Here is a 27,536-nt window from a genome sequence, read left to right as displayed (position 1 = left end):
TTTCTGTTTCCTTTCAAAATGCTGCCAACAATATTTTCTGAATGGAAGACACCATCTTGTAGCATAAAGGGCCGAAAGGGGTTCTGGTCTGGCCGATGGTTGGTGGAGACATTTTGACTATATCTTGGACCTGCCCGGCCTCGCCCAAAATGGCGCCGGTATAAATGGGACTCGTAACTCCTTGCCCGCAAATGTATATCTAGAAAATGTTATTGTAAGTGGCCCTGTCTTATTTTAATTACAAAATGTACGTCCACCGATTCCGCAACTGTTAGACACCTTTGTTCTTGCAACCTAATGGCCCGCTCGTTACGTTCTTCTACAGTGTAAATGTCTCCTCATCATATACGATTTCAGTTTGCTCCGTGGCCGGCCCACGTGGTTATAGGCCCGTATTTGTATACTGACATTTTCACAATAAAGGTTTTTAAAACAAAACACGGTAGTAGTGTTTACATTGGTAAAGTTTTTACTTTTAGTCACTGTTTTCGAATCAGTAAAAGGCAAGTGAAATAAAGCAGTTCAATTACATGACGGATAAAAGGTATAATATGTAGGAACGCAGTAAAGATAAATGGTCAAGGGCAGTTGTGTTTTTCATGTCTGCAACATAAAGTGATCGATAAGAATCTGATAATCAGGCGTATCGGCGACTAAGACAGCAGGCCGAATCACTTTTACTCAACGGCTCCGTCATGGAAGGAAGAAACGCCCTTTTTCTCGAAAAAGGAATATATTTTACTTGCAAGACAGTTGTAAATTTTCCGGGAAAGTACATTAGCCTGGAATATTATAACATATGTTTGAAAAAAAAATATTATTCGAAAACAATAAAAAGCGTAATTTTTAGGTCATATGACCAAGCTTTTCATCATTAAATTAACAAAAGTAAAATGAACCAATGAAAAGTTTTATTAACAAGTCACATGACCTGTTATGCTTACGTTACGCGCTGCGCGCCGCGCCTCGGATCACTTCCGGGTGCGCTAACGCGCCGTGTCATATAACGCATTACGCGACAACGTAGGTCAAGAATATAGTCAAAATGTCTCCACCAACCAGCGTTCGGAACACAACCCCTTTCAGCAGTCCAAAAAGTTCTGTTAAATGACAACAGAGGGGACAGGCAACAAGAACCATCAGTCAAAGAGGGGAGGGCAAGTTCTTCTCTTCCGGGTCATGTTGGGGCGCTACCGGAACTGATCGAATTGGTAGTCTACAGTGTTTCTGGATGTTTCACACTAAAGCTGGCGTCAGCATGAGACCACTACCATCTCGTAGCTCCGTCGTGGCAATTCCACGAGCAATCATGGCAGCCGCTCCCCACCAGAAGCCTGCGGGAGTCGGAGGCCCCCAAGACTTTTGTAGAATCTTCACGGCTGAGGGGACGCTTTTCGAGAATGGGACCCAAGCCCTATCAGGGAAGCGTCCGAGTTCCAAGGTGTCCCAGGGCCATTTTAGTGGACCAGGCCCAAAACCGAAGAGCCGGCCGCCATTTTGAGAGTCCTGTGGCAGCCGCCTATCGCTGCACCGCAAGAGCGGGAGCAACTCAACTACATGATGAGCGAGACGCTGTAGTCGCAAGAGCGGGCGGTAAACAGCTGAATGGCGGAAGAGGCACAGTGTAGCAAAAGCGGGCGGAATGGCAACTGAAACGGTAAAGGGGCGCCCCACTACAGCGTGTCTTCAGGTCAAACGGATTGTGGGACAATGTTCAGAATTGAAGAGTCATCAAAAGGCAAAAAGTTCCGCCGGACCCCGGGAGCCGGCCGCCTATGTCGGGGGCAATCTCAGGCTACACCAGTGCTATAAGACTTGGGGAGGGTGTCGGAGCCAAGCGTCTTCTCCGAGTCCATGGCCATCACACCGCCCCTCAGGGGCCTCCGTCAAGCTGTTTAGGAAGGTAACATATCACATTGTTTTCTAATGCAGTCAGGTCCACAAACGACACTCACTTACTTTGAGAATAGTGAAGCTGCAGTAGGTGGAAATAAGCTTCAGACAGTGTTAGAAGCACTGCTCAGAACTCTTAACTATGGCACCCAACATCCAGAACTTATGCCATTTGAGAATGGCAGTGACATCGAAGCAACTCAGGGACCAAAACCATTAACGTACTTTCACGTATGAAAATCTTACTTGGGGAGGGGGCAGGAGCGAAGCGCCCCCTCCCAGTCAGCGCCACCACACCGTATGTTGAAAATTTGAAGCCATCGTTCTACAAAGTCAACCAAACTTGGATTGAAAAATCTAGAAAAATGTACAAACTGAAAACCAGTTTTGGTCTGCATAGCATCAGTAGCAACGCTTGAGTCAGCTTTGTGTCAAGCCGCCATTTTGATTCAACAAAGCACAGGCATTGAAAAAGGCTCAAACTCAGAACTCTGAACTATGGCACCCAACATCCAGGAGCTTGCCATCCGGATCTTGGAGCCTTGTGCTGCTTTGGACCTATTCACACATCGGTCCACTACTGACATCATCTTATAAACCAACGTTATGTAAATAGTTTTTTAATAAAATGTTTTACCCTGTTTCTTTGCTGGTGTGTTGTCTATATTTTTAATATTTGCATAGGGTTTGTCGTTATTTTGTGCGGGATGGGTGATGGAGCCGAGCTGTCTTGCAGCCCTCATGGTGTGGAGCTCAGTTCATCTCACTATTTTCGTATTTCTCATGAAGGGTTGTTCCTAATATTTCTATTTTAGCGAGGTCAAAAAGAGATCCAATTAGTGGCCTACTGATTTTGCTCGATTACTTTTATTTTTTTACACGATTTTTCACTATCTGCAAAGACTAAACAGAGTATTGCGACTTTGTGCTTGTTTGTAAATAGAGAATGATCCAAAGAGAACCAATTCTAAAACAGTAAATGCTTGGACAACAATCAATCAAATGGAGAGACAAGCAGGCACGACGGATTACAACGGGGGCAAAGGCTTGCGTTAACTACCGTTCACTATCTGCAAAGAGAGAGTACTACTAAGGCAAAAGAGGGGAGGGGGGGGGGTGCAGCGTTCAAAGCACATCAGCGTGCATAAATACGAAAATGTTTTTATCTATCACGTACTTGACATTTTAAAGCTTTTCATATTTGCTATTAAAAAACCAATGAAATTCACAGAAAAAACCATAGGTTATAGTGGATATATAGTTAGGAATTTGCATTTATAAAACCTTGAAAATTCAATGAAAAAACCATTGGTTTTAGGCCATATATAGTTAGGGATTTGCATTTACAAAACCTTATTTTACTCGCATAAAACCATTGAAATTCCATATATAGTTATAAGCGCTAACTATATATCGCGCACCCGCAATCCACTGCTGATGATGTCACATATTACATCATTCATGACATGGTTAGTGACATCACTGATGACATCACTGATGACATCTCAAATGACATCACTGATGACATCACTGAAAACATCTCATTTGACATGACTGATCACATCACTGATGATATCATTCATGTGATAATACGATGAACCTCTTCAGACTCTAATATAACCTTAGATACAATCAGTGTAAACAGACACTCACAGACTGTCACTCATCCATGGAGTTACTCACACACTGTAATGGCTGGATTTTCTGTCTAGATGGGATCAGCCCCCAGGGGCCCCTGTGACCCAGCCAAAACGTACTCACCTTCCCTTCTTAGATCGTATTCACAATGAGTAGCTATACAGATAAATATACAGATTGCACCTAAGAATGGGGAATGACAATATACATATATGGATTTTCTACAATATCTTATTCACATTGGTTGGCCTCGCGGTCACTCTGACCCAGACCGTTCTACCCCAGGGCAGATCTGACACACAATCCGGTGTGTCTACACATGGGCCTGCAGAACCCAATGCTCCCTTTTCCAAAGCGTTCGCGATCCTGCGAAACCTAAACGCCAGTATCCCTCCTGACGCTCTCATTTATTTTAAGCCACAATCTGGTGGATTTACACGACAGTATCCTTCCTGTCGCTCTCATTAACGCCGCATATCAACGACGACCACATTCCTATGAAACATTATTGGGACAATATCTCAGCAATCTACTTAGGATAAAACTAAAGTAATAACTTTGGATATGGATTCAGATTATATAGTGTACTTTGTGCTCATGACATCAAAGGTCCACTCACTCCCTCCTTATTTGGTTACCATTCGTCTGATCGGGATTTCTCATCCGTTCGCCTAAACAGTGCCCAACTAGAAATGCCATTTACCAAGATCGAACACAAGCACCAGGTACACGATAATTCTATATGAATTAGGATATTTATTAACAATAAACATAAGTCACATTACTATGCAGCATTACATTTGCAAAGGGAATAAAAGATAAAGGTTAGGGTGCACATACTATAAGAATCGGTCGGACTTCACCTGGTTAATGGGAAATCGGGACTCGGCAGTCATCTAGGCTCCTGTCTCGTCTCTGGGTCCTGGCTCGCCTTGCAGTCACCCTCAGCCGTCACAAGTACACGTCTGCACCGCTAGGCTCAAACTCGTCTGCTCTCCCTCAGGACCTCGGAACCTTGCTGTTAATTAGCTACCGTCTCTCTCTCTCTCTCTGCATTAGTGCGCTCCGCGCCACTTCTCGTTCAGTCTATCTTCAGAGAGTTTCGGTCTTAAATCTTTCTCCGACTTCAAAGATGGCGACTTGTCCACCATGAAAATGAATAATGGTAGAGATGCTAACGGCTAGATGCCGCCTACGGACTAACTGACTGAAAGACTAACACCTTCGCTAATATCAAAGCCCGTTCCTTCATGGAAATTCACGGCCAGTAACCTGCCGCCCACCAAATTCTTGTACCTCCCCGTACCAAGGACACTTTCCCAGCCGGCCGGCCTGAAGTTGTGTCTTCGGAGTGGAGAAAAATACATTCCTTCGATAAGGGTCAGCCTGAACCGGTTCTCTCCAAGCGAACAACAGCTTAAAACTAAAACATCACTCTTAACCTAGAAAGCCTTCTCGAGCTACCAGGCAGAAAGCAAAATGGAGTCTGTCTCGCTTAAGGCCTACGGAGCCCATAATATGCATAGCTCCATGAGAAACAGATCGGCATGTTAGCAAATGAGTAAATCATGACTAATACTTATATATCTAACCCCTCACTTAAATTCATAAGCCTTACTCTAAGGGAAATGGCACGAAAATACCCTTATATCTGTAAGACAGGGTCCCTGTCTATCGGCCTAATCCCTATGCTATGGGGGTGATAGGCTGGAGTCACTCTCCATCATTCTCCTTCTCCAGAGAGCTGGCAAAAAGACAGCCATAACACACACCTAGTCAGTCATGCAAAGAATCAATCACACCTCCATTTCCTCAACTATACAGTTATACAAACTTTACTTATTCAAACATATACTAACACATATTTACTCTATTATACAATCCCTGATACAAGTTCACAATGATCCATACAGCCACTCACACATTCACTGGCTCTTATGCACAGTTATTTATATATGTCAACTCTCACATGTACTGTGTTTTACATATGTACTTACTTTGACATGTAGCACTGAGATATCCATTCACTCACTAATACACTCATGCACAGTCAACCGCCCATACAGTTGTTTGCACATGCACTTTTGAACCCATACATATAGTGAATCAACTACTCACACATCTATGTACAGAGTCACACACCTCCCAGCCACCCATACACACACACTCAGTTTCCCATACAAATACTTGGACAACCAATGAATAACCCATACAGTTACTCATATAGCTACTGATCAACATATGTAGCAGTTTGTAGAACAACAGATATAATGATGCACAAATTAAAACAGTTTAGTCACTAACCCATGCACTCAGTGAGACACATTTAATCACTCACTCATACAGTCAGTCATGCACCTACTAAATCCTTCATCCAGACACTTATACATCCACTCATTCTTCAATATGTAAGACATATTTTAACTTTACAGAAACATACAGTCACTGGATGTTGTCATCAGTGATGTCATCAGTGATGTCATTTGAGATGTCATCAGTGATGTCATCAGTGATGTCACTAACCATGTCATGAATGATGTAATATGTGACATCATCAGCAGTGGATTGCGGGTGCGCGATATATAGTTAGCGCTTATAACTATATATGGAATTTCAATGGTTTTATGCGAGTAAAATAAGGTTTTGTAAATGCAAATCCCTAACTATATATGGCCTAAAACCAATGGTTTTTTCATTGAATTTTCAAGGTTTTATAAATGCAAATTCCTAACTATATATCCACTATAACCTATGGTTTTTTCTGTGAATATATATATATATATATATTTTTTTTTTTAAATAAAACATCACATTTTAGTAAGCCTCATAATTTGGAAATTCTCCAAAGCCACTTTCTGCAAAAATCTTAAAAAGTTAACAAGAGACACACACTACACAAACACCATTGATAAATAGATAATAAAATGGATTAGACTTGTGGAATTCACAATTTTCATATTTCTCTAACAGCTTGGATAATCACCTAATCCGGGTAGTGGGATTTCCAGAGGGAGAAACAAGTCCTAAATTTACCGCACAACATCTACAATAAACATATAAAGGAAAAAAAATATTATCTGAGTTGTTAAGACACTTCACTATTGACCAAAGGAGGGAGAGGGTGAGTGGCAGCTCACCTAAAGAAAACCTTGTTCTGCCATGGGGAGACCGCTGCACATTTGACCATACATGGGGGCTTGCTGTGTTCCCGCTTTTGCTGTCACCCTCGCCATCACCATCACTGCTCCATTCCCGCAATTAGAGGGTAAGGACTACAAGTCCCAGTACTCCCCCTACGGCGCTTGCACCGACGCCAGCAGGAAGCGCCCGGAGGCGCTTAAAAAGCGGAAGGTTACTTCTGCCCTGCGGAACCCGCGCAGGAACGCACTGGGAGAAGCCCAGGACAAGGGCGAGACCGTCTTAGGCCGTCACAGGCCAGAGGAGGCCTGGCTGGGCCACCCCCCTAACTTATGAAACAAACTCAGACTGTGTATCTTAAAAGGTATTGATACTGAAGTTGTATTGTTGGGGAAAGGTTGTTAAATTGTATTATTGCTGATCTAGGCTTGTATTATTTTGGGCTATAAGCTAAGTTATTATATTGAGGAACAAGTATCGACCATCCCCCTTAAATAATCATAATATGGCCAGAAGACGAGCCACAAAGCCCTTGATGGAAAAAACATGCACCAGATTCATATCTAGTAAAATCAGTCAGTGCCTTATCTGAGGAAATTTACCTTACTGAGAGGCGTCTTTCTAGGGGGTCTAGTTTTGCGTGTGGAGATCAGGTTAACGAAGAGTGTATTTTGGGCCAGTGAAGACCGATTGAGTAGTTCTATGTTAGGTGTCACCTCTGAAGATGTAATCGGCACAGCTGTAGGCATGAATCATAACAATGACGATCACACTTGTATTTCTAATACACCTACACTTTCTATACTGGCCACTTCTCCTCATTCCTCCCCCTTTTCCCCAATAAAAACCAAGGGATACAAAAAGAAAACCACAGGACAGGGAAATACAAAGGCTAAGAAAGACAAAAGAACTACTACACGGGGGGTTCAACAACTATAAGTAATAAACAATGTACAGATGTCGCCCATGGTACATTCACCTTAGAAGCCATTTCTGACAAGCTAATTGAGCTGCTTAGGCCATTCCATGACAGGTTATATAACTTAGCCAAGGAAGTCCACAAGTTGAGTGGAAGCCTTGATAAAATGAATGCAAGGACACAACAAGGCAGATCAAGGGTAGATGAAACAGTGCTGTAGATAGCAAGGTTATCACATTGGACACTAATAGTAATAGTACTGCACTTGCACCTAAAACTAATAACCATCAGATGGAGAGACCACCAACAGAAAATTTAGGCCCAGGGAAAAACTAAAGGAACACTTTATGTTAACCAAGGTAATCCCAACTACTGATCTCAACCCTGATTTGAACCAAAGGGAGAAATTAATCCCAGGGGTTAGTAAACATCCAGTAAAAGATGTTACCAAACTAGGCTATCTAGACCCAATGTTTTCCACTACAAATAAGACACCAACATTCATCAATTTACCACCTGAATGTGGTGCCTATGTTGCGGTCCTTGTTGAGCCTAAATTACGGAAAGACCAGGTGGAAAACCACAAAATGCTCAAGAAAAAAACTATACATTGGCTAACCAATAATTGTGGTTTTCCAATGGCTGGGGCAAACCAGATTTTGCTAACTCAAAGGGAAGGATGGATCGGTCCCCTCAAGAAAAGTTTTGAGGGAGATTGCATAATTATTAATTTCAGGACCACTGGGTGGGCACGGAATACCCTTGCAAGCGCCCCTTCTCCGTCACATTGGGAGTATAATACAACCCTCCTACCTTTAGGATATTTTTACAGACACCTGATGAAGACCAATAATATAACTGCAACCCTAATCATAATATAATGTTACCAACATTAATACCACCACCCTGTAACACCATTTAAACATACAACAGATTTAAAGCACTAAGTTCTTTAGAAGATAATGATTGACTTATGTCAATCCATGGAACACCGGGGGCGTGGCCAAGCAGCATGGCCGACAGGACGTGAGCTCCACCAGCTCCGTCCCGAGGACCCGATAATCCTATAAGAAGATCCTGCCTGGGCTGTCTGGTCAAGTGTGGATGGGTCGGAAACTTCCCCGCAACGTTCGAGACCCTCACATAGCTGGGAAGACCCGCAGAACCCCTGCATACACAGCCGGAGATTCTATTGGTGACTTGGGAGCTCCCAACTGAGCTACGCGAGGCCGTGGTCGGGGCCTGCACGGGAGCGTGGCGGTGCGGGTGGCCTGCCCGAACGGCGTATCTCCCCCCTTTGGGACTGACCACATCCTTAACGGACCTCCGCTTGCTGCGGAGGAGACTGGCGACCATTGAGGAGGGGCTGGCGGCTGATCTGGGGCCACGGCGAGTCGCGCTGGCCCGTGCCTGAAGATCGCGGCGCCCGCCCATCCCCCTGATGCCCTGCTGAAGTCGAGCTTTCTCTCCATTGAGTGCCTACCTGCTCCCTGAAATCCTGGGGGACCAGCGGAGGGCCGAGCCGAGTAGCGATACTGAGAGCTGGGGTTTGCTTCTTCCCTCACCGGAGGCGGTGGCCGTCAGCGGCCGACCTGAACCCCTGAGCTGCTGAGCGGCCTGGCTGTGCTGATCCGGCCTGACTCTGCGTGGGGAGCTTGCGGTGCCTGCCCCCACCCCCTAGACATTCGACTGTGGTGGACCTTCCGCGGTGGGCCCGTTGTGGCTGTGGGACCTGCGGCAGTCCGTGGGGTTGCATCTCCAGTGCACTGGCGCCCCTCCCCTGCTCGCGCGCCATCTTGTTCGGGTCCTGGGGCGCTTCTTTCCACACGCCACAGCACCGCAAGACCTGAGGACCTCTGCCCCGTATTACACTGCAGCTGTACACTCCCCTGGGGGTGCCCTTGGAGACTTGGGGATAGTGCTGCTGCCTTTTGGAGGTGGCGGGCGCAGCTTCGAGTGCCCTGGTTGACGGGGGAGCCTGCTTGACTGTACCGTCCTGATCACCTGAGATCCCACTGCCTGCCCTGGGGGGTGCATGGTATACTGCTGGCCGCCCAGTTGATCGTCACCATTGGGGATACCGGATTCCTGCCTCTATAGACACAACTACATCGGGAGAGGGAGTCTGCCCCTTCCGCCTTTGCTTCCTCCATCTGGTCCCCGGCCTGGGTTGGACGCCATCTGGAGCGCAGGTGTCTGAAGCTATCTAGCACTGCCATTTCACCTGGTAATCCTCTCTTTCAGCCACTCTTGTGTTCCGTGCCTACCTGGTGGAGTCTGGAGCGAACCCTCTGGAACATATTGGAAGGGTGCACGTTCTAACCCTCCTAATGGCGACCCGCAAGGATAGGTCCTCAAAGTCCTCCCAACCCAACACCATAGTGCAGTACACTACTCCACGTCTGCCTTCAAAGAGGATTACACAGCAGACGGGCCCAGAAGACGGAGGAGATGGCCCGGCGGAACCGTCCCGAGCAGAGATCTTGAAGGCTATTCAGGGATCCCATTCTGCCTTGGAGAGGCAGATTGAGACTGTATCCATTGATGTTAATCTACTTCGGACAGATCTCCGCAAAGTAGCAGATAAGGTATCCGACGCAGAGGGTAATATTACCCAATTACAAAGTGAGGTGGCTTCTTTGCAAAAGTCTGTTGCGCACCTTACATCCACTACCCGTGCGCTGGAGAGAAGAGCTGAGGACGCGGAGGGGAGGGCCCGTAGAAGCAACATTAGGGTCCAAGGTGTACCGGAACGCTTCGAGGCGGGAAACGCAGAACGCTTCTTGGAGACCTGGATCCGTACTCACCTGTGCCCAACTGGTCTGTCCGATGTCTTTGTCATTGAGCGGGCACAGAGGGCCCTTGTCCCCCCTCCATGCCCTGGCAAGCCTCCTAGAGCCCTCATTGCAAAGATCCTGAACTATAAAGATCGTGACTGTATCCTGAGGGCCGCAAGGGAAGCGGAGTCCCTAACAATCGAGAACAGCCGAGTCTCCATTTATCCTGATTATACCCAACAAGTACAGGAGCAGCGGAAGTCCTACTTGGGAGTTAAGCAAAAACTCCGGGAAATGAAACTCCAATACATGCTCCTATACCCAGCCAAGCTCAAGGTGTTCTCTCAGGGCCGTGCTCACTTTTTCGTGTCTCCGGCGGAGGTTTGGGAGTGGCTCGAAATACGGGGAGACGACCTACCCCCTGGTGAGCGCGGCGGCACCCGTGAGACCTGGGGAACCCGACCCCAGCAGCGGCGTCGAGGCAGAGGAAGGCGCTGATCTGAATTCCGGGGTTCTGCCGAGCCTCGGGTTACTGTGGGAGCGGATGGAGCACTCCGCATGAGAACGTCATCGACGGGTGCCGCTCCGGAGTCTCCTAGGGCATCCACCCCTGGTGAGGTCTTGGTCCCAGATACCTTGCAGGACACTTTACCCGATACGGAATCCACGGCTCCTGTGATACCGGAGACTGCCCTTTCTGAACCACGGCCTGAGTGAGCGCTGACGTGAGGTACTGTTTGGTTAAAGCTCTGTTGTCCTCTGAGTTGGGGGGCCTCCTCTTGGATCTGTGTTAGCTCAAGGTGGTCCCTAGCTGGTGCTGGGGGCGCTGAATGACTGGCTGAAGCGGACGACTAGCATCCCCCTGGAAGGAGGTACGGGGTGTAGGGTCCACTTTTTCCTGGTGGATTGCCGCCCAGACTAGAAACTGTCTTCAGTGGACATGCCCGGGAACTGTCCTGGAACACTGGGTGTCCTTTGGGGAGCTGGGGGGGAGGGTGGGTGGGTCTGGTTGGTTTTATGTGTGTGTGTATTGAGTGGATTGTATGGGGTGGCTGTGTACGTCCTGGCACTGGCAGGGGAAGGGCGGGGTAGCATTTTTGGTTGTTGCTGTCCTTTTGCTAGTGGGTGGGGGGGGAGTGTGTTTTTGGGGCGGTTTTGAGTTCTGGAGTTTTTGGAGGGCGAGGTGGGGTTTGTGCGGAAAATGTTATTGGCATTAAATGTATGATGAATCGGATTTATGTGTGGCTTGCTGGGTGGGCTGCTCCATCCGGTCTGACTGGAGTAGGGGCCCGGAGGTGGCAGGTCGCAATGTATATATGCTATGGCCCGTCTGGGCGCAATCACCGACCATGGGTTTCAAATTCTTAACATGGAATGTGCGCGGTTTGGGTACTTGCACCAGGAGGCATAGAGTCCTCTCCTTCCTTAAACGACATAGGTTCTCTGTAGCATGCCTGCAGGAAACCCATTTAGATGAAGAAGGCGCCCAGCGACTCTCTAGGAAATGGAGAGGTCAGCTTTTTCACTCCTCCTTCTCCACATACGCCAGGGGGGTCCTCATTTGGGTGGCGCCAGGGATCCCCTGCGCTGTCCAGTATGTTGAAGCTGATGTTGGTGGCAGATATCTGCTAGTGCGGATCAGGCTAGATGACAGGGAACTCTTACTCCTGAACTCCTATACTCCGAATATTGATGACCCAACCTTTTTCTCTCATCTCCAAGATCTGGTTGCCTTGGATCTAAATGCCCCTTTCCTCTGGTTTGGAGATTTCAATTGCGTGCTGGACCCCGACTTGGACCGGCACCCTCCTAGGACCGGCACGAAGGCCCGTATGACAGCGCGTCTACAGGAAGAAATGCACAATTTAGGTGCGATTGATTCGTGGCGTACTTGTCATCCCACTCAGAAACTCTATACCTGCTATACCCCGACCGATGGCACTCATAGCAGATTAGACCGCGTACTTGCGGCTAATCTCGCCCCCTCTCTTACCTTAACGGTTACGCATCAGGCCCGATACTTGTCGGATCATGCCCCAGTGTCATGCGTGGCACAATTGGCTGCTCAAGCTGCCCGTTCCCGCACCTGGTGGATGCCGACGGACATCCTTCAAGACCAGGTGGGCAAGGAGCACGTGGCAACTGCCCTATCGAGTTACATAGACCTGAACTGGGGGAGCGGAGAACTACCCTACTCCACTAAGTGGGAGGCCCTGAAGGCAGTGGTACGTGGAGTCTGTATGGGCCTCACATACAGGGTCCGGAAACAGCTTCTGTCCGAGCTGCGAGAGGCGGAGGTTGTGCTTCAACATACCCAGGCTCGACCAGATCCTGACGCTTCAGACCAGGAGGCAGAGAGAGAGGCGCAGGTCTCGATACATGACATCCTCATCCGCCTCGATAAATACACATTAGGCCAATACAGACAGCGTCTTAACCGTGAGGGCGACAAATCTGGCCGACTACTGGCCTGGATCCTTAGACGTGAATTTGCGCATGAAAGGATTGTTGCCATTCGAGACTCGGTGGTGCTATGGTGCACTCCGAGTCTGCTATCCTTGAGGTCCTCCGGTCCCACCTGCAGACCGTATACGCAGCTGATCCTTCGGTCACGGAGGAGTCATATCGGCCCGATCTTCGGGACTTGGATCTCCAGACCCTCTCGGAGGAGGCAGCGATGGAACTTGATGCGAAGTTGTCGCTGAGCGAGATCGGCGCTGCACTGGCCGCCCTGCCCCGAGCTAAGACCCCAGGCGGGGACGGCTTCCCGCCTGAATTCTACCACTCGTTCAGGGACGTTCTGGCCCCTCTATTATTGCAGGTTTAATATGAGGCCTTGGAGTCTGGCGTTCTTCCACCCACCATGAACCAGGGGGAAGTCTGCATGATCTTGAAACCGGGCGGGGATGGTTCGGACCCCGCAGCATTCAGACCTATCACCCTGATCAATAAAGACGCAAAAATCCTTACCAAACTATTGGCCACTCGCCTAGCCCCGCACATGACCCACTTGATCCATCTGGACCAGTGTGGGTTCATCCCTGGCCGTAATACGGCGATGAATCTATGGCGCCTGAATCATGTTCTCCATGAGGTGAGGGGGAGAGAGGACCCTTACGTGCTTGTGTCGATCGACCTAGCTAAGGCCTTTGACACGGTAAGCTGGGGTTATCTGATGGAGGTGCTCCAGAGGACAGGGTTCGGACCAGCTTTTTGCAATTGGATCCGAGAGCTCTACGGGGCGCCCCGTGCTGGAGTTCGACTGGGGTCGGCCCGCTTGGAGGAGTGGTACTTGGGGAGGGGCACTCAACAGGGCTGCCCTCTCTCCCCTCTCCTGTTTGCTCTGGCCATAGGACCTCTGGCAGTTGCTGTCCGCGCCGAGTTGGAGCAATGGGGAATCAGGGTAGGCGGCACCATAAATGTGATCTCTCTCTATGCCGAAGATGCTCTATTCTATTTGACGTCCCCTGATGCATCCCTCCCTGCGTTGATGCTTATTCTAGACCGCTTTGACGCGGCCTCTGGATTACGTATTATTCTCAATAAATCCTTGATTTTCCCACTGACAGGCTGTGCCCCTGGCCCGAGCGCAGATCTCCAGTGCTTAGGCCTCAGGTGGGAGCGGGAGGCGATTCGCTATCTCGGCATACAGGTGGCCTCCATTGACGAGGCCCTACTGACTTGCAACGTCGATCGAGTGCTCCGGGCTCTTCACAAGTCTATCGCTTTTTGGAACACTCTCCCTCTCTCTCTTATGGGGCGATTAGCGATTGCCAAGATGGTGATGCTCCCCAGAACCTTATACGTGTTGCAGAATTCCTTGTGCCCACTTCCTCCCCGCGTGTTTCGAACACTTGACTCGCTCCTCACGTCTCTACTCTGGGCAGGCGGGCGTAGCAGGGTAGCTCTGCGCACAGTGACCCATTGCTGGGAGGAGGGAGGCCTTGAGGCCCAGAGATTTGACTTGTATTATTATGCGGCGCAGCTTCTCCCTGCCGCAAGGTGGATCGCAGATGAGGAGAATTGGGAATTGACACTGCAGGCGGGCACAGCGAACGAGAAGGCTCTGAAGGAGGCCCTGATGCAGGGAAGGGGTGCAGATGTGGATTTACCTTATGTGGTACGACACACAACAGGAGTCTGGCAGCGGTTTGTTGAGAAAATACTACGCAGGACCCCTTCCATAGGGAACTGCCGGTGTGGATCCTAGCCCCGGTGCTCCGAATGGAGGAGAATATGTCCTATCGCGAGTGGCGTTGTGGCAGATGCGAGACCCTGGCGGACCTCTATCCAGATGACTCTTTTGTGTCCTTTGAACAGGCTACAGAGTTCTTTGGGTTGGGTAGAGGACAGTATCTCCATTACAGAGGGCTCCAAGACATAGCTAGAACGACGTGGCCTCAGTTCCGGGAGGCACCGCCGCTGACCCACACCCTCGACATCATCTTGTCGTGTGGTAGGGGTAGAAAACTGATTTCCCTGCTGTATTCGGCCATGCGTAGGGATTCGACCCCTCCGACAGCGCCATCCTGGGCGGCCTGTGAGGCGGACCTGGGGTTGGAGTTGGAGCCGGGACAGCGTAAACAAATTGGGCTTCCGACCCGGAAAGTCTTGTGTAATGCCCGATCCAAACTAATACATTTTAACTTTGTTCACCGTACCTATATGCAGATAGGAAACACAACTGCCCTAGGTGTGGCGCGCAGAAGGCGGGATTCTTCCATCTAGCGTGGGAGTGTCCTCAGGTCAGTGCCTTTTGGAGGGATGTGGACCATATTGGTCGGGCAACAAAACTCAGGATGGCGCTGGATCCACTCCATTGTCTTTTGGCCCTGGTACCCAAACCTAAAAAGAAGAACTTGTTCTATAAGTTTTTACAGTTACTACTGGTCTTGGCAAGGCGGCGCGTAGCTATAACCTGGATGGGTCAGAGGGCTCCCGAGGTGTCCCTCTGGCTGCGAGATACTAGAGAATGGTCACAAGCTGAAGAGACGCACATGCAGCGCACTCGCCGAGATGCAAAGCTACAAGATGACCTCCTTGCCTGGAGGATGATGTGTTTGGAGGGGCTGACGGAGGATGATTCAGACGCCACTAGCGCTGAACTGTTTACCTCTGATGAGTCTGGGCCCGGGAGTGACGGGGAGGGAGTCGGGTTGGGGGACCCGGATCAGGTATAGTGCCCCACTAGCTGCACACTAATGTTCCTTGTTATATATAACTATGATTAACTGTGATCCCTTAAGGTCTTCTCCTAGATATGATGACCGTACCTTCTTGGGCCTCACATGGATAACCTGATTCTGTAAAGCAACTTATTGATGATGCCACGCACGGGGGTTTGTTTTTTGTTCTATGTTACAATAGTGTTTTGTTATTAACAATAGAGAAACATTCTTCCCTGCAGGGATAGTACTGGGATTACATGACGGGCATAGGGAGAGGAGTAAATTGTAAAAACAGCGAATACAATGATATATACGTATCTTCAATGCAAGGCTAAGTTTCCCTGACACATGCTCCAATTCTACACCGCCCAGCCCCCGGGATGTGGGCCTGCATGGCTGTGTACTGTCCTGTAAATTGCGTGTAAATGATCTTGCCTTTGATTGCCCTGCAAAGATATAAATTCCTGTACCTTCTATGTTTCGCAATAAACATATTTTTCCCCAAAAAAAATCAAATCCATGGAACACCCCAGAAACATAACCCAAAAGGGACTTTGAAAAAGGATGTCGACGTATTAGCTGTAGAATACCCTCTTTACCAATCACAGGTTAAGCCATCCTTTTCCCTAATGCCGCAAGATTGTAGGAAACCCCATCCAGAATTATCCACAACTACTATAAGAGAAATAAAAGACACATCCCCAGGGGGGGGCAACAGAAATTCCGTTAATAACATCTGGGGAAACAAATGATATATCCTCTATGGAGACCCCAGGTACCCCCTTATGCAAGGTTATAAACGGTAATTTAAATGAAAGCTATACTCTTGTAACATGGAATATTGCAGGCCTTAGAAAGAAACAAGACACGCTGTTCTGGAGGGATTTTATTACCTCAGATTATGATATAATTTGCTTGCAGGAAACCTGGTGCAGAGAACCGATCTTTGTAGAGGGTTATACCCCGCATTGGCTAAATGCTGCTGACTCTGTGGCAGGTAGAGCAAAGGGTGGCCTTTTGATTCTTTTCTCTAATAAACTGAACGCATGTAAAATTAAAAGTTGTACAGCAGTAGATATGTATAGCCAGGTGATGAGGCTTCACTTTTATAAGGGCAAAGATTTGGTTTTAGTCAACTACTATAACAACATGTTTGATAACAGATGGGGATCTGTAGTCTATACATTGGAAAAATACATTGAAAGGGTGATGGCATCGACCAGTAAGGTAGCCATTATCCTTTGGGTCGGTGATATTAACATTCAGGCATCTCCGCTGGCCCAAACTAAGATATGCGGATTCAAGAAGGGCCATAACGTCGATGATAATGACGACTATATGCATTCCCCCATTGCGAATATGGTACAGCCTTAAACACACTAATAGCAAAACTTGATCTTGAATTATTAAGCTGCACTATGACCAGGGGAAATATTAAATGCCTAACCTTCACTGGTAGGAATGCCGCCACCAACATCGATCATATACTGATCTCATGTAACAGTGATTATTCAAACCTATGGATTACAGAACAGGCCGTAAGTGACCACAACAGTATTTCTTTATCACTGCTATGCTGGGGGAATAAATTGCCTAACAATGATGACAGTATATCCAATATCGCCCCCATAAGACCAAAGATACTAAGGGATGTGATAACAAAATGCTGAAGGGAAATAGATTATTGTCTCGGCAACGAGGCTATTCAAATTTATTGATCTCTAGCTTTTTAAAGATAAATAATATAATAGAAGGCCTACTAACCAAGAGCCATAGAACAAAAAAACAGGAGCATGCTGGATAGTTTGACCATAACTGCACTCAAGCTCTACACAGACTGTAACAGGCCCTTGGTACTAAACCCTGAAATACAGCACACATCCAAGATTTACGTCTCAATTATAAGTTATCCATTAAGGCCCGAAAAAGAAAACTTCAATCTGAGGCATGGGACCAACTTAGCCTAGCAGCAGCTACTAATAATAGCAAATTGTTTTGGGAGACAATAAATTGCCCTTTTTTAAAGGATGGCTGTGTACCAGAATTAACTTCGCATGTAAATTGTAATGCTTGGATCGAACATTATACAAATATTTTTAATCCACATAGGGATGTTTTAGATTCACTGCCAAATAATGATTCCACGTGGCCTTCATTACCTTTGCCAATAAATTCAGAAGAGGCGCACGAAGGATTAGTCAACAGCAAGGGGGGCAAAGCACCAGGCCCCGACGGGATGCCGATTGACCTGTATAAAAACTAAATGAACTTATGGGCCCCAATTCTAGCTAGGATTTTTAATGCCGCTGTAGTGGGTCAATTTCCGTTGTCTTGGGGCCAGAGTCTAATTATCCCACTTTTAAAAAAAAGGCTCAAAATCAGAAGCATGTAATAATCGTCCAATATCATTGCGGGATTCGTCTATCAAGGTTATGAGCAGGATTTTGCTAAAAAGGCTTGAAACTTGGGCTTCAGACAATAATATCCTTTCACAAGCACAATGCAGGTTCAGAAAGGGTTTAGGAACCCTGTAACAGTGTGTCAATCTTGATCTTCTCATTAGTAAATACACATTAGCTAAAGGGGGTAATATGTTTTTATGTTTCGCCGACTTGAGTAGCACTTTTGATCTTGTGGACCACTGAATTTTGTGGTCTACATTACTTGACTCTGGCGCCCCAAAGGAGATTGTATATTTTTTAGCAAGAGTTTATGAGAGGTTATCAAGTAGAGTACTCTATGGGCCCGCGGGTGAATGCACCCCTCTCTTTAATGTAAAAAGAGGCATCCAACAGGGTTGCGTCTTGGCTCCACTATTGTTTTCACTATTTATTAATCAAGTTGACACAACATTAAGACAGATACCTGCGCATGCTCCATTGATAGACAGAAATACAGTACCTATTTTATTATATGCAGACAATGCCGTTTTACTGTCACGTACTCCGATTGGTCTCCAGCGGCTTATCAATAATTTTACATTGTTTATTAATGGGAAGAAACTTTTAATTAATAAATCCAAGACATATGTTATGACATGTGGGAAAAATGTTAAACCAACTAGGACTTTTTATCTAGAGAATACTAAAATGCAATCGGTCAAATCGTTCTGTTACCTGGGCATAACATTTGCAGGTAACGGGAAATGGACATGCAAACATGAAAATGGGCGTTATAAAATGGGCAGGAACACTAATAGTATTTTTAGATTTTCTGCAGAACTGGGGGACCGCCGAGTAAAATATATGGTGGCCATTTATAATGCTAGGTTTGTGTCTTCCGCACTTTATGGGGCAGGAGTCTGGAGACACTGCCATGAAAAGTCACTTCAGCAAGATGAAAATACTTTCCTTAAACGTTTGCTGAGCGTGCCAACATTGGCTTCCACGGAATTGGTACACCTGGGAAGTAGGAAATAAATATATTCCGGACCTAGCTGCCCTACCCCCTCTGTTATTGTGGCGATCTACTTGGTCCAAAGAAGAAACATCATTTACGCAATCAATTATTAAAAATTGTTTGAAGCTGCATCACTGTTTTCGTATTCCATGGCTAAGTTTTATCCACTATTGGTACAGTCTTTTGTTTAATTGCACCATTCAGGTGCAGCCCGAGTATTCAGCCTCAATTGCGAAGTATGAGTTAAAAACAACCTTACTAGCCCATAAAAGGGAGGTCCGTGGGAGAACAATTGGGGAACAACCCACCCTTGTATTTTATCAGCAATTAAACCTTAGAATTGGCTTTCAGGCATATTTGACTGAAATGACTAGAATCTCCCACCGTTTTGTATTGACACGCTAAGGTTGGGGACTGTTCACCACCTTGTGGCTTTCCCGACCATGAAAAAAAGTTCTAATTCTGTATGCCCATGTGATAACATATCCAACCAAAGCTGTTGTCACTTTTTAATCTTTTGCAAATGTTAATATTTTTAAGGAAGTTTTATTTAAAATCTATCTTTTTAAAATATAATGTACGATCTACTAAAAATGCTATGAAGTTAATGTTTTCTCTGGAAGGTCCAGACATTTGCTTTTATGTTGCATCCTATATTTTTATGGATTTAGAAGTGAAACTAGAGGATCTCTAGTATCATCCCTTTCCGGGCACACATGTTGTTGTCTTTCCTTAGGAAAAAAGACTTCCACTCCGTTATTCCTGTTGCTTAAATGTCTTTTTTTATTTCATTCAAATTTGATTCATGATTTTCAACTTTGTTTCGGTTTCATATGATTTTAAACAATATACGCTTCAGGCAATGTCATTTCAACGTGTCCAATGCATTTCGGGCATTATAATCATGCCCTTCATCAGGGAATCGACACTGTAAACATAATATAATACCCATTACTGTGGTGTGATAAACAACATCATATAGTCATATTTACATTCTTTAAAACGTTAGAGTGAAAAGGAAAAAACAATGATAGCGGTGCAGTTCATAGTCCCAAAGGGTGTCCTACATGTGTGTGTGCAATAATGGTGTGCAAAAAAACGATCAAAAATAGTGAAAAACGATGTATCACTTACAAGCCTTTCTTTAGAGGTTATTGGCATCTGTAAGAAAACAGTGAGAGCACGGTCAGCGTTGGTTAAAGAGTGCTTCCATGGAGCGCTCAAAATGTAACCCTGTCGGTTGTGATAAACTAACCTGAGATGTTGGTTTGGCGTGCTCGGGTCCATTACTCGTCTTCAGAAACGACAGCGCAGATGGATTCAGGCCGCGCTTTGCTATTCAAAAACGGTGCCGGTCATGTGACAACTCACGTGACCAAGAACATAGTCGATAGACTATGCATAGTTTTGGTGGTCTAGGTCGAGGGAATCGGTATGTGGAAATCACCAATGGGTGATATATTAGGAGGATAGGCGCATGTGTTAAAAGTTGGGGGTGAAAAAACAGGGATGGACAATTAAAAATGCTGGACGAAAATGAATAGATGAGAATGCTAAACAAAAATAAATAAACACCCGGGATGGACCCGCGGTGGGAGCTAAGTGAGAGCATTGCTCTATCACTAGAGCTACTTCGGAGTTCTGTGTTTGAGTGTGGGAACATGAGGATGGGGTGAACGCTGTCGTTTCTGAAGACGAGTAATGGACCCGAGCACGCCAAACCAACATCTCAGGTTAGTTTATCACAACCGACAGGGTTACATTTTGAGCGCTCCATGGAAGCACTCTTTAACCAACGCTGACCGTTGAAAGAAAGGCTTGTAAGTGATACATCGTTTTTCACTGTTTTTGATCGTTTTTTTGCACACCATTATTGCACGCACACATGTAGGACACCCTTTGGGACTATGAACTGCACCGCTATCTTTGTTTTTTCCTTTTCACTCTAACGTTTTAAAGAATGTAAATATGACTATATGATGTTGTTTATCACACCACAGTAATGGGTATTATATTATGTTTACAGTGTAGATTCCCTGATGAAGGGCATGATTATAATGCCCGAAATGCATTGGACACGTTGAAATGACATTGCCTGAAGCGTATATTGTTTAAAATCATATGAAACCGAAACAAAGTTGAAAATCATGAATCAAATTTGAATTAAATAAAAAAAGACATTTAAGCAACAGGAATAACGGAGTGGAAGTCTTTTTTCCTAAGGAAAGACAACAACATGTGTGCCCGGAAAGGGATGATACTAGAGATCCTCTAGTTTCACTTCTAAATCCATATTTCTAGACGCCGTTGGACCCTCGACGTCACCTTTCGGTGCACCATAATATCAGAGTTAAACATTTCTAATAACTACTTTTATACCTTAACAAACCAGCTGTGCATCTATCCGATATCTCATTTGTATTGTCAAGCATCCTATATTTTAAAATGCATAGCTGCTAGGAAATCTATCAACTTTTGAGTATGCATATTTACATGTCATGCAATAAATAACCAAGATAGCACGTAAGCACTTTATGGAATTCCGGTAGACAGGTTCTGGACATGTGACTTATATTCCATAATGTATGTGATAAACTTGGGTTGCAATGTACTAGTTGCATATTGCACATTGCACTTTTTGCAACATTTGCACGAAATGTAAACTGATTGCATATGATATTTTATTGCGAAATTTGCACATAATGTAAAATTGATAGCACTTGGCATTTTTTGCACAAATTTGCACGAAATGTAAATTGATTGCATATGGTATTTTATTGCGAAATTTGCACATAATATAAAATTGATAGCACTTGGCACTTTTTAGCGATTTTGCACGAAATACAACTTGTCTATGTCGCATATAAAGTTACTCATGCTGCTTAGCAAATATTTGAGAGTTTCATGTGGGCAGTTAATAATAGTTTTGTATTTTAATAAGATGCTTATATGGTTGTTTTTGACAAACCGAATAAAGCTTTTGAAACGAAACGACCAAAGGAGGGAGAGGCTGAGTGGCAGGCAGTATTCGAAAAAGTGCACAGAATGGCCTGGGTGGATTAATGTGAAGGTCTTTCATAAGGAAATAATATACAAGGATATGTCTGCAAATAAAACATTAAGGATAAGTATACACAGCAAAGTATCAGTCATATACTTGCTATTCTGTTTTAGCAAATTAAAATGAAATACATTAGAATATAGTTTGACGCCTTACAATCTTTTATTTCCCGGCATCACACAATTACTTAAATTACAAAAGGGAATAATCAAGCATGGATCATTATTGCAAAGTAGAGTACTGTAGGAAATACAAATATTAAAACAAGCATTGTCAAAGCCAAATAGGTCTCACCTATAAGAGCTACTGACTTTGTAAATTATTTTTAGCCATGTTGTACAGCAGCATGGCTGCTGTGCAGCAGATCTAAAAATAAAAAAAGGCTATGACAGCCAGTGCTAGCTACCTCACTTCCCTTTTTTCTTTTTTTTATATTGCTGGTGGGGCAGGAACGAGGGCAGGGTAGGAGGTAACACCAGGGGAGGGAGGGGGTGTCAGGGGATAACAGACAATGATGGGTGTGTGAAAAAAAGCACTGACTCAGCCAGCACAGGCGTCTTCACAGTGCTTTTTAGGTCGAGGCCAGTAGGCTGTGCTTGCGCAGTCTCGGTCAGAGATTTCATGTTTTCTAGAGTGGGGCTTGAACCCGCCCCTCTTCTCCATTGGCAGGCTTCCTAAATGGAGGCCAGCCATTGGAGGAGAGGGGCATCACTCCGTTCAAGCCCCGTCTTTTTCCGATTCGGGGGCGTCTTTTTTAGCTTCTTTCTTGTTTTCTTTCTCTCCTCTTCCCATTGGCTGGAATTTTACCTTCCAGCCAATGGGAAGAGGAGAGAAAGAAAACACGCCCCCGAATCCGAAAATCACATTTCTTCTTGACCTCGGGGAAAGGCAGATGTGCTTTCCCTCACTCTGTAAGTGAGTATGGAAGGTTGGTGAAGCAGAAGAAGCAGAAGAAGGACTTCCAGAGGTAGAGACTGAGCCACCATCTTTGCCTGCCTCTCTAAACATTGTTTACCGCGGGAACCACCCCATAGGAGACTTAGTCACTTGAGCAGAAGCTATATATTTTATATAATTAGAGTTATAGTATATTAAAGAGAAAATTGAAAATATTTGCGCTTATAAAATACATTGTCATAGTTTCTGATGAACGACAGAATTAATTAGTGGTAATCTGGATATTCATCCCTCTCCAATAGTTTCTTCTTGATTCTTGTGTTTTGCCGTTCTCTCGGCCGTTTCGGTTAGGCGGCAGGGGCAGGACGCCGACCCTGCTCCGCTACAAGATGGCGGCGGCGGTGACTTCCGGTCTGCTCCGAGGACCGCTGTTGAGCCCTCTCCGGTGCTGAACCGTCGTTCCTCCGCTCCTCCCAGGGCACACACGGCCCCGTTTCTGGCAGCAGCAGCCCCCGGTCGTCTCACTGAGCTCAGGACCAACTGCCACCATTGGGAAGCGGCAGCATCAGAAGGACAAGATGTGAGTTATTCTTCTAACCGCGAGAACAGCGCACTTACCGCTCTGGGTTGACCCTTGTTGTTTCACATACATTATCTTTTAACCTCGTCACACTGTCTGTGCCGCACAGAGGCTGAACCCTCTGCTCGTACTTCACAGCCTGCCTCTACACCACAGACAGTATGTGCTCTCCCTAAACAGAGCCTGTTGTGTATCCCTGCCTGTACCCATGCATGTAAAACACAGAACCTCTACTCATGCTTGTAAAACACAGAACCTCTACTCATGCTTGTAAAACAGAGCCTGTACACCTGCTTGTAAATCACAGAGCCTGTATCCCTGCCTGTAAAACACAGAGCTTTCACCCATGCCGGTAAAACACAGAACCTCTACCCGTGCTTGTAAAACAAAGCCCGCACCCCTGCCTGTCAAACACAGAGCCCGCACCCCTGCCTGTCAAACACTGAGCCCGCACCCCTGTCTGTCAAACACAGAGCTTCCACCCATGCTAGTAAAACACAGAACCTCTACCCATGCTTGTAAAACAGAGCCTGCACCCCTGCCTGTCAAACACAGACCCTGTACCGCTGCTTCTAAAACAGTCTGTACCACACGCACCCTAAACCCCTGCACACGCTGTCTGTACTGCATAGAGCCTGTACTCCTAGTTGTAAAACACAGAGCCTGCATCACGCACAGCCGGTACTGTTTGCAATTCCAGCCTGTACTTCAGACAACCTATGCTCCCCGCACCCTTTGTATTGCACATGACATGTACCCCTGCTTATAAAACACAGACCAGGAACCATACACAGCCAGCCTGTACTGCAGGCAGCCTGTGCTCCCTGGATAGAGCCTGTAACCAAGCCTTTGGATCACAGAGCTTGTACCTTGCACATCCTGTACCCTTTCACAATGCCCATACTGAACTGATCTTGTGCCCCTTGTTGTACTGCACAGTATGTAGTGCAAAGAACCTATACTCCTGCCTGAGAATCACAGAGCCTGTACCATGCACAGCATGTAGCTTACATATCCTCCACTCTACACAGCCAGTACTCTTGCCTGTGCCCTTACCCACTCTGCCTTTACCGCACATAGCCTGTATCCCCTGCAACCTCTGCCTTTGCCATACACCACCTGCACGCTTTGTCTTTATAGTACAGCGTATAGTACACAGTAAGTACCCATGCACACTCTGTCTGTACCACTCACTCTTTGCACTCCAAGCTCTTAACTTGTAGTAGTAACGTGCAGCGTCCACCATTAGTACTCACTGCTCCTAAACCGCAGCAGTCTGCCTTTATTTTCACACTGCAGGGTCCAGCTCTTCTTGCACCCTGACAGACCTGCTAGCTCATACAAGGAAACCCTGCAGCTTGCATCATTCAGTGCACTCCTGTAGCAACTTGATGTCTTAATGGACTGCTCATATCTTATCCTCTATAACTTCCCTGTACAACCCTTATAGCCCCTTTTTCCCCATATCCTTCTTGTACTTAACATGGGACTCTGCCAAACTCTACACCTGCTAGCATCCTCTCCTCTGACAACTTGTTGATAAGTCTTTGTTCGCTCTCCCAACTGCACAATATAAAAATCATTAGCCTGACTTATGTTTTTACACATTTCCTAAACCTTTTTGGATTCGGGATCGTTGCCATGTTTTTAAACAAGGGTCTGATTCTCTCAGATGGGTCACGAGTGACAAGTACTGTGCTACGTTTTCTGACACCTCTGAGATATCCCTGTGCAGTCTGCAAATCTTGTGTTCATTTTGAAGCTGTAGGAAGTCTGTGATCTGCAGGTGAATTCCACATAACAGCAGGTCTGTTTTTCATCTAATATCATATATGTTGGGGTAGCCCACTTTCCACAATGCTCAGGTACCAGTTGACACATCTGGTCTGCTTCTTCTTTCCAAATATGTGTGAGCCATCTCCTTCCTATCTCTAGTCTTTGATTGTTAGCATGTACTTAGTAATCAGTCACCAGTTTGAGGTTCTGTTTTGTGATAAACTGTTTTGCTTTACTGTTATCATTTGTGTTAAACATTTCTACCGGTAGAGTGGTCGCTGACTGCTCTGCTCTTCAGCGCTGCAAGGCTCCTCCTGGCATCTTCTTCATGATCGTGGCCACAGGTACAACTTCTCCTAGCGGGGGAGGGGGGGGGGGGAGTTATGTGAATATTCAGGGCCTTGAGTTGTGTGTTTTTGCACCGGGGGGTTACTAGTGACCTGGCTGTGTGTGTGGCTCTGTGGGTGGCTCTGTTGCTGTGTGTGGCTCTGTGTTGCTCTGTGTGTATGTGTGTGTTTGGCTCTGTGTGTGTGCGGCTCTGTGTGTGTGTGTCGCTCTGTGTGTGTGGCCCTGTGTGTGTGTGTGGCTCTGTGTGTGTGTGGCTCTGTGTGTGTGTGTGTGTGGCTCTCTGTGTGTGTGGCTCTGTGTGTGTGGCTCTGTGTGTGTGTGGGGCTGTGTGTGTGTGTGGCTCTGTGTGTGGCTCTGTGTCCGCTAATACTCTACACTACTCTCTAATTCTCACATATTGCCATTGTAAATGACAATACCATTTATTTATGTTTAAAAAAAAAATCCATTTGCAATGCCAATAGCTCTAACTTTAACAAAGCTCAGACCATTGCATTGTAAATGCTTGTTTGTATTGCAAAGCAGAAGGCTCAGAGGAAGGGAGGGTCAGGAGGCAACACTGAGAGAGGGAGGGATGGAGGGAGGGAGAAGATAGGGAGGAAACAGGGGTTGGGAGGCAACACAGGTGGGGCGAAGTACTCGAGGGCTAAGTACACGGAGAAGACAGCTGAAAAAAATTCATTCTTGTAGAGTGCCTAAATATAAGGAAAGACGTATCACTTACAAAATAAGCAGTGGAAGGACACAAGTAATGCATTCTTGCTTTAGGGGAGGGAGAAACACATGAAAAGGAAGGAAGCTTGCAGCATCTGACCGATAAGAAGCAAGAAAACAACAGTGGCAATAATGCTAACTAATTTATGGGTGGCCTCTAAGCCCACTGTTAGAAAGCAAAAGGGCTTGCAAGCAACAGCACATACAATGTCTTGGGCGAGACCTAAAAAGGGTTCCAGTCAAAAACCAGCACAGAAGCCGACATGATAGACATCTTCAGTAATGTGATTTTAAAGGATCCCCATGCTCAACCTTAAAACAATCCTTGGCTTACGTAGCAGTCCTATGGTTCAATAATACTTTACAATGAAGAAACACGAAAAAGAATTAAAATTCAGTAAAAACCTTTCTACAAAGAGAATTAAATAAGTGCTAGTCAACTTACTTGGATATATCTCGGCTGTCACGTTGCCACGGAAATACCACATTTCCAGTGGCAGCCCGGTAATTGTAAACTCCCAGGAGACCAAGTGCCATGGCTATTTTTGAAACAAGTGAGCATCTTCTCTGCACAAGAACAAAGATCATTGCCAAGGACAGAGCAGTCAGTAACGAGAGTTCAGCTTTATGTTCGGAGCTGTAAAAAATAAAATACAAATATTGATGTCTTTTCACAACTGCGCCTTTCTATAGGCATAAGGAGAACGTGTCGGTGAAATATTTGAAGACAGCGTTTTAACTACTTTCTAGAAAGTGAGCTTAATATGCTCTGATTAGGCAACACAAAGTCTTTTTGATGAAGCATTCGTCTTGAACACATTCTTTAAAAATAGTTCTTTTCTCACCACATGCTGAATGCTCTATTTTTGTCTCGCATTGATGAACTCATAGTACAGAGCCCTACAGCCTATAATAGAACACATTAAAAGGGTTGCACAGCAGCATAAAACAACCAACCAGCTTTGTTCTCAAATAGACCAGCGCACATCCACGGGGGAGGGGTGTACTGCAGCATCCATACCCAGGTCATCCTCTAGGAGTTCAGATTGAAAATGAGCAATAAAGATGCCTTTGGGTATTTTTTCTTGGAATATTTGCATTCTGTTCAAAGAAGGATGGGATGTAACTTGAAAAAGCGTCATTAATTCATGTAACGCAGATCTCGTGTTACCTTTCCTTTCCTTTCTGGAATACAAAGTGAAGGCATTTTGTAACAAGAACTTAGTGC

At 45.9% G+C, this 27,536-nt stretch overlaps 1 protein-coding gene across 1 annotated transcript in view; it reads right to left on the bottom strand.

The window, feature by feature from the left end:
* Nucleotides 1-27,536, bottom strand: part of PIGG (phosphatidylinositol glycan anchor biosynthesis class G (EMM blood group)) — an 867,273-nt gene that overhangs the window by 321,596 nt on the left and 518,141 nt on the right. Inside the window, exon 10 of the mRNA XM_086961823.1 lies at nucleotides 26,754-26,945. Coding sequence (XP_086817949.1) covers nucleotides 26,754-26,945 — 192 coding nt within the window. The remainder of the gene's footprint in view (nucleotides 1-26,753; nucleotides 26,946-27,536) is intronic.

This window comes from Lissotriton vulgaris, chromosome 3_1 (genome assembly GCF_964263255.1).
Source record: "Lissotriton vulgaris chromosome 3_1, aLisVul1.2, whole genome shotgun sequence".
NCBI classification, from domain to species: Eukaryota; Metazoa; Chordata; class Amphibia; order Caudata; family Salamandridae; genus Lissotriton; species Lissotriton vulgaris.
This window is presented reverse-complemented; position numbering and strand designations above follow the sequence as displayed.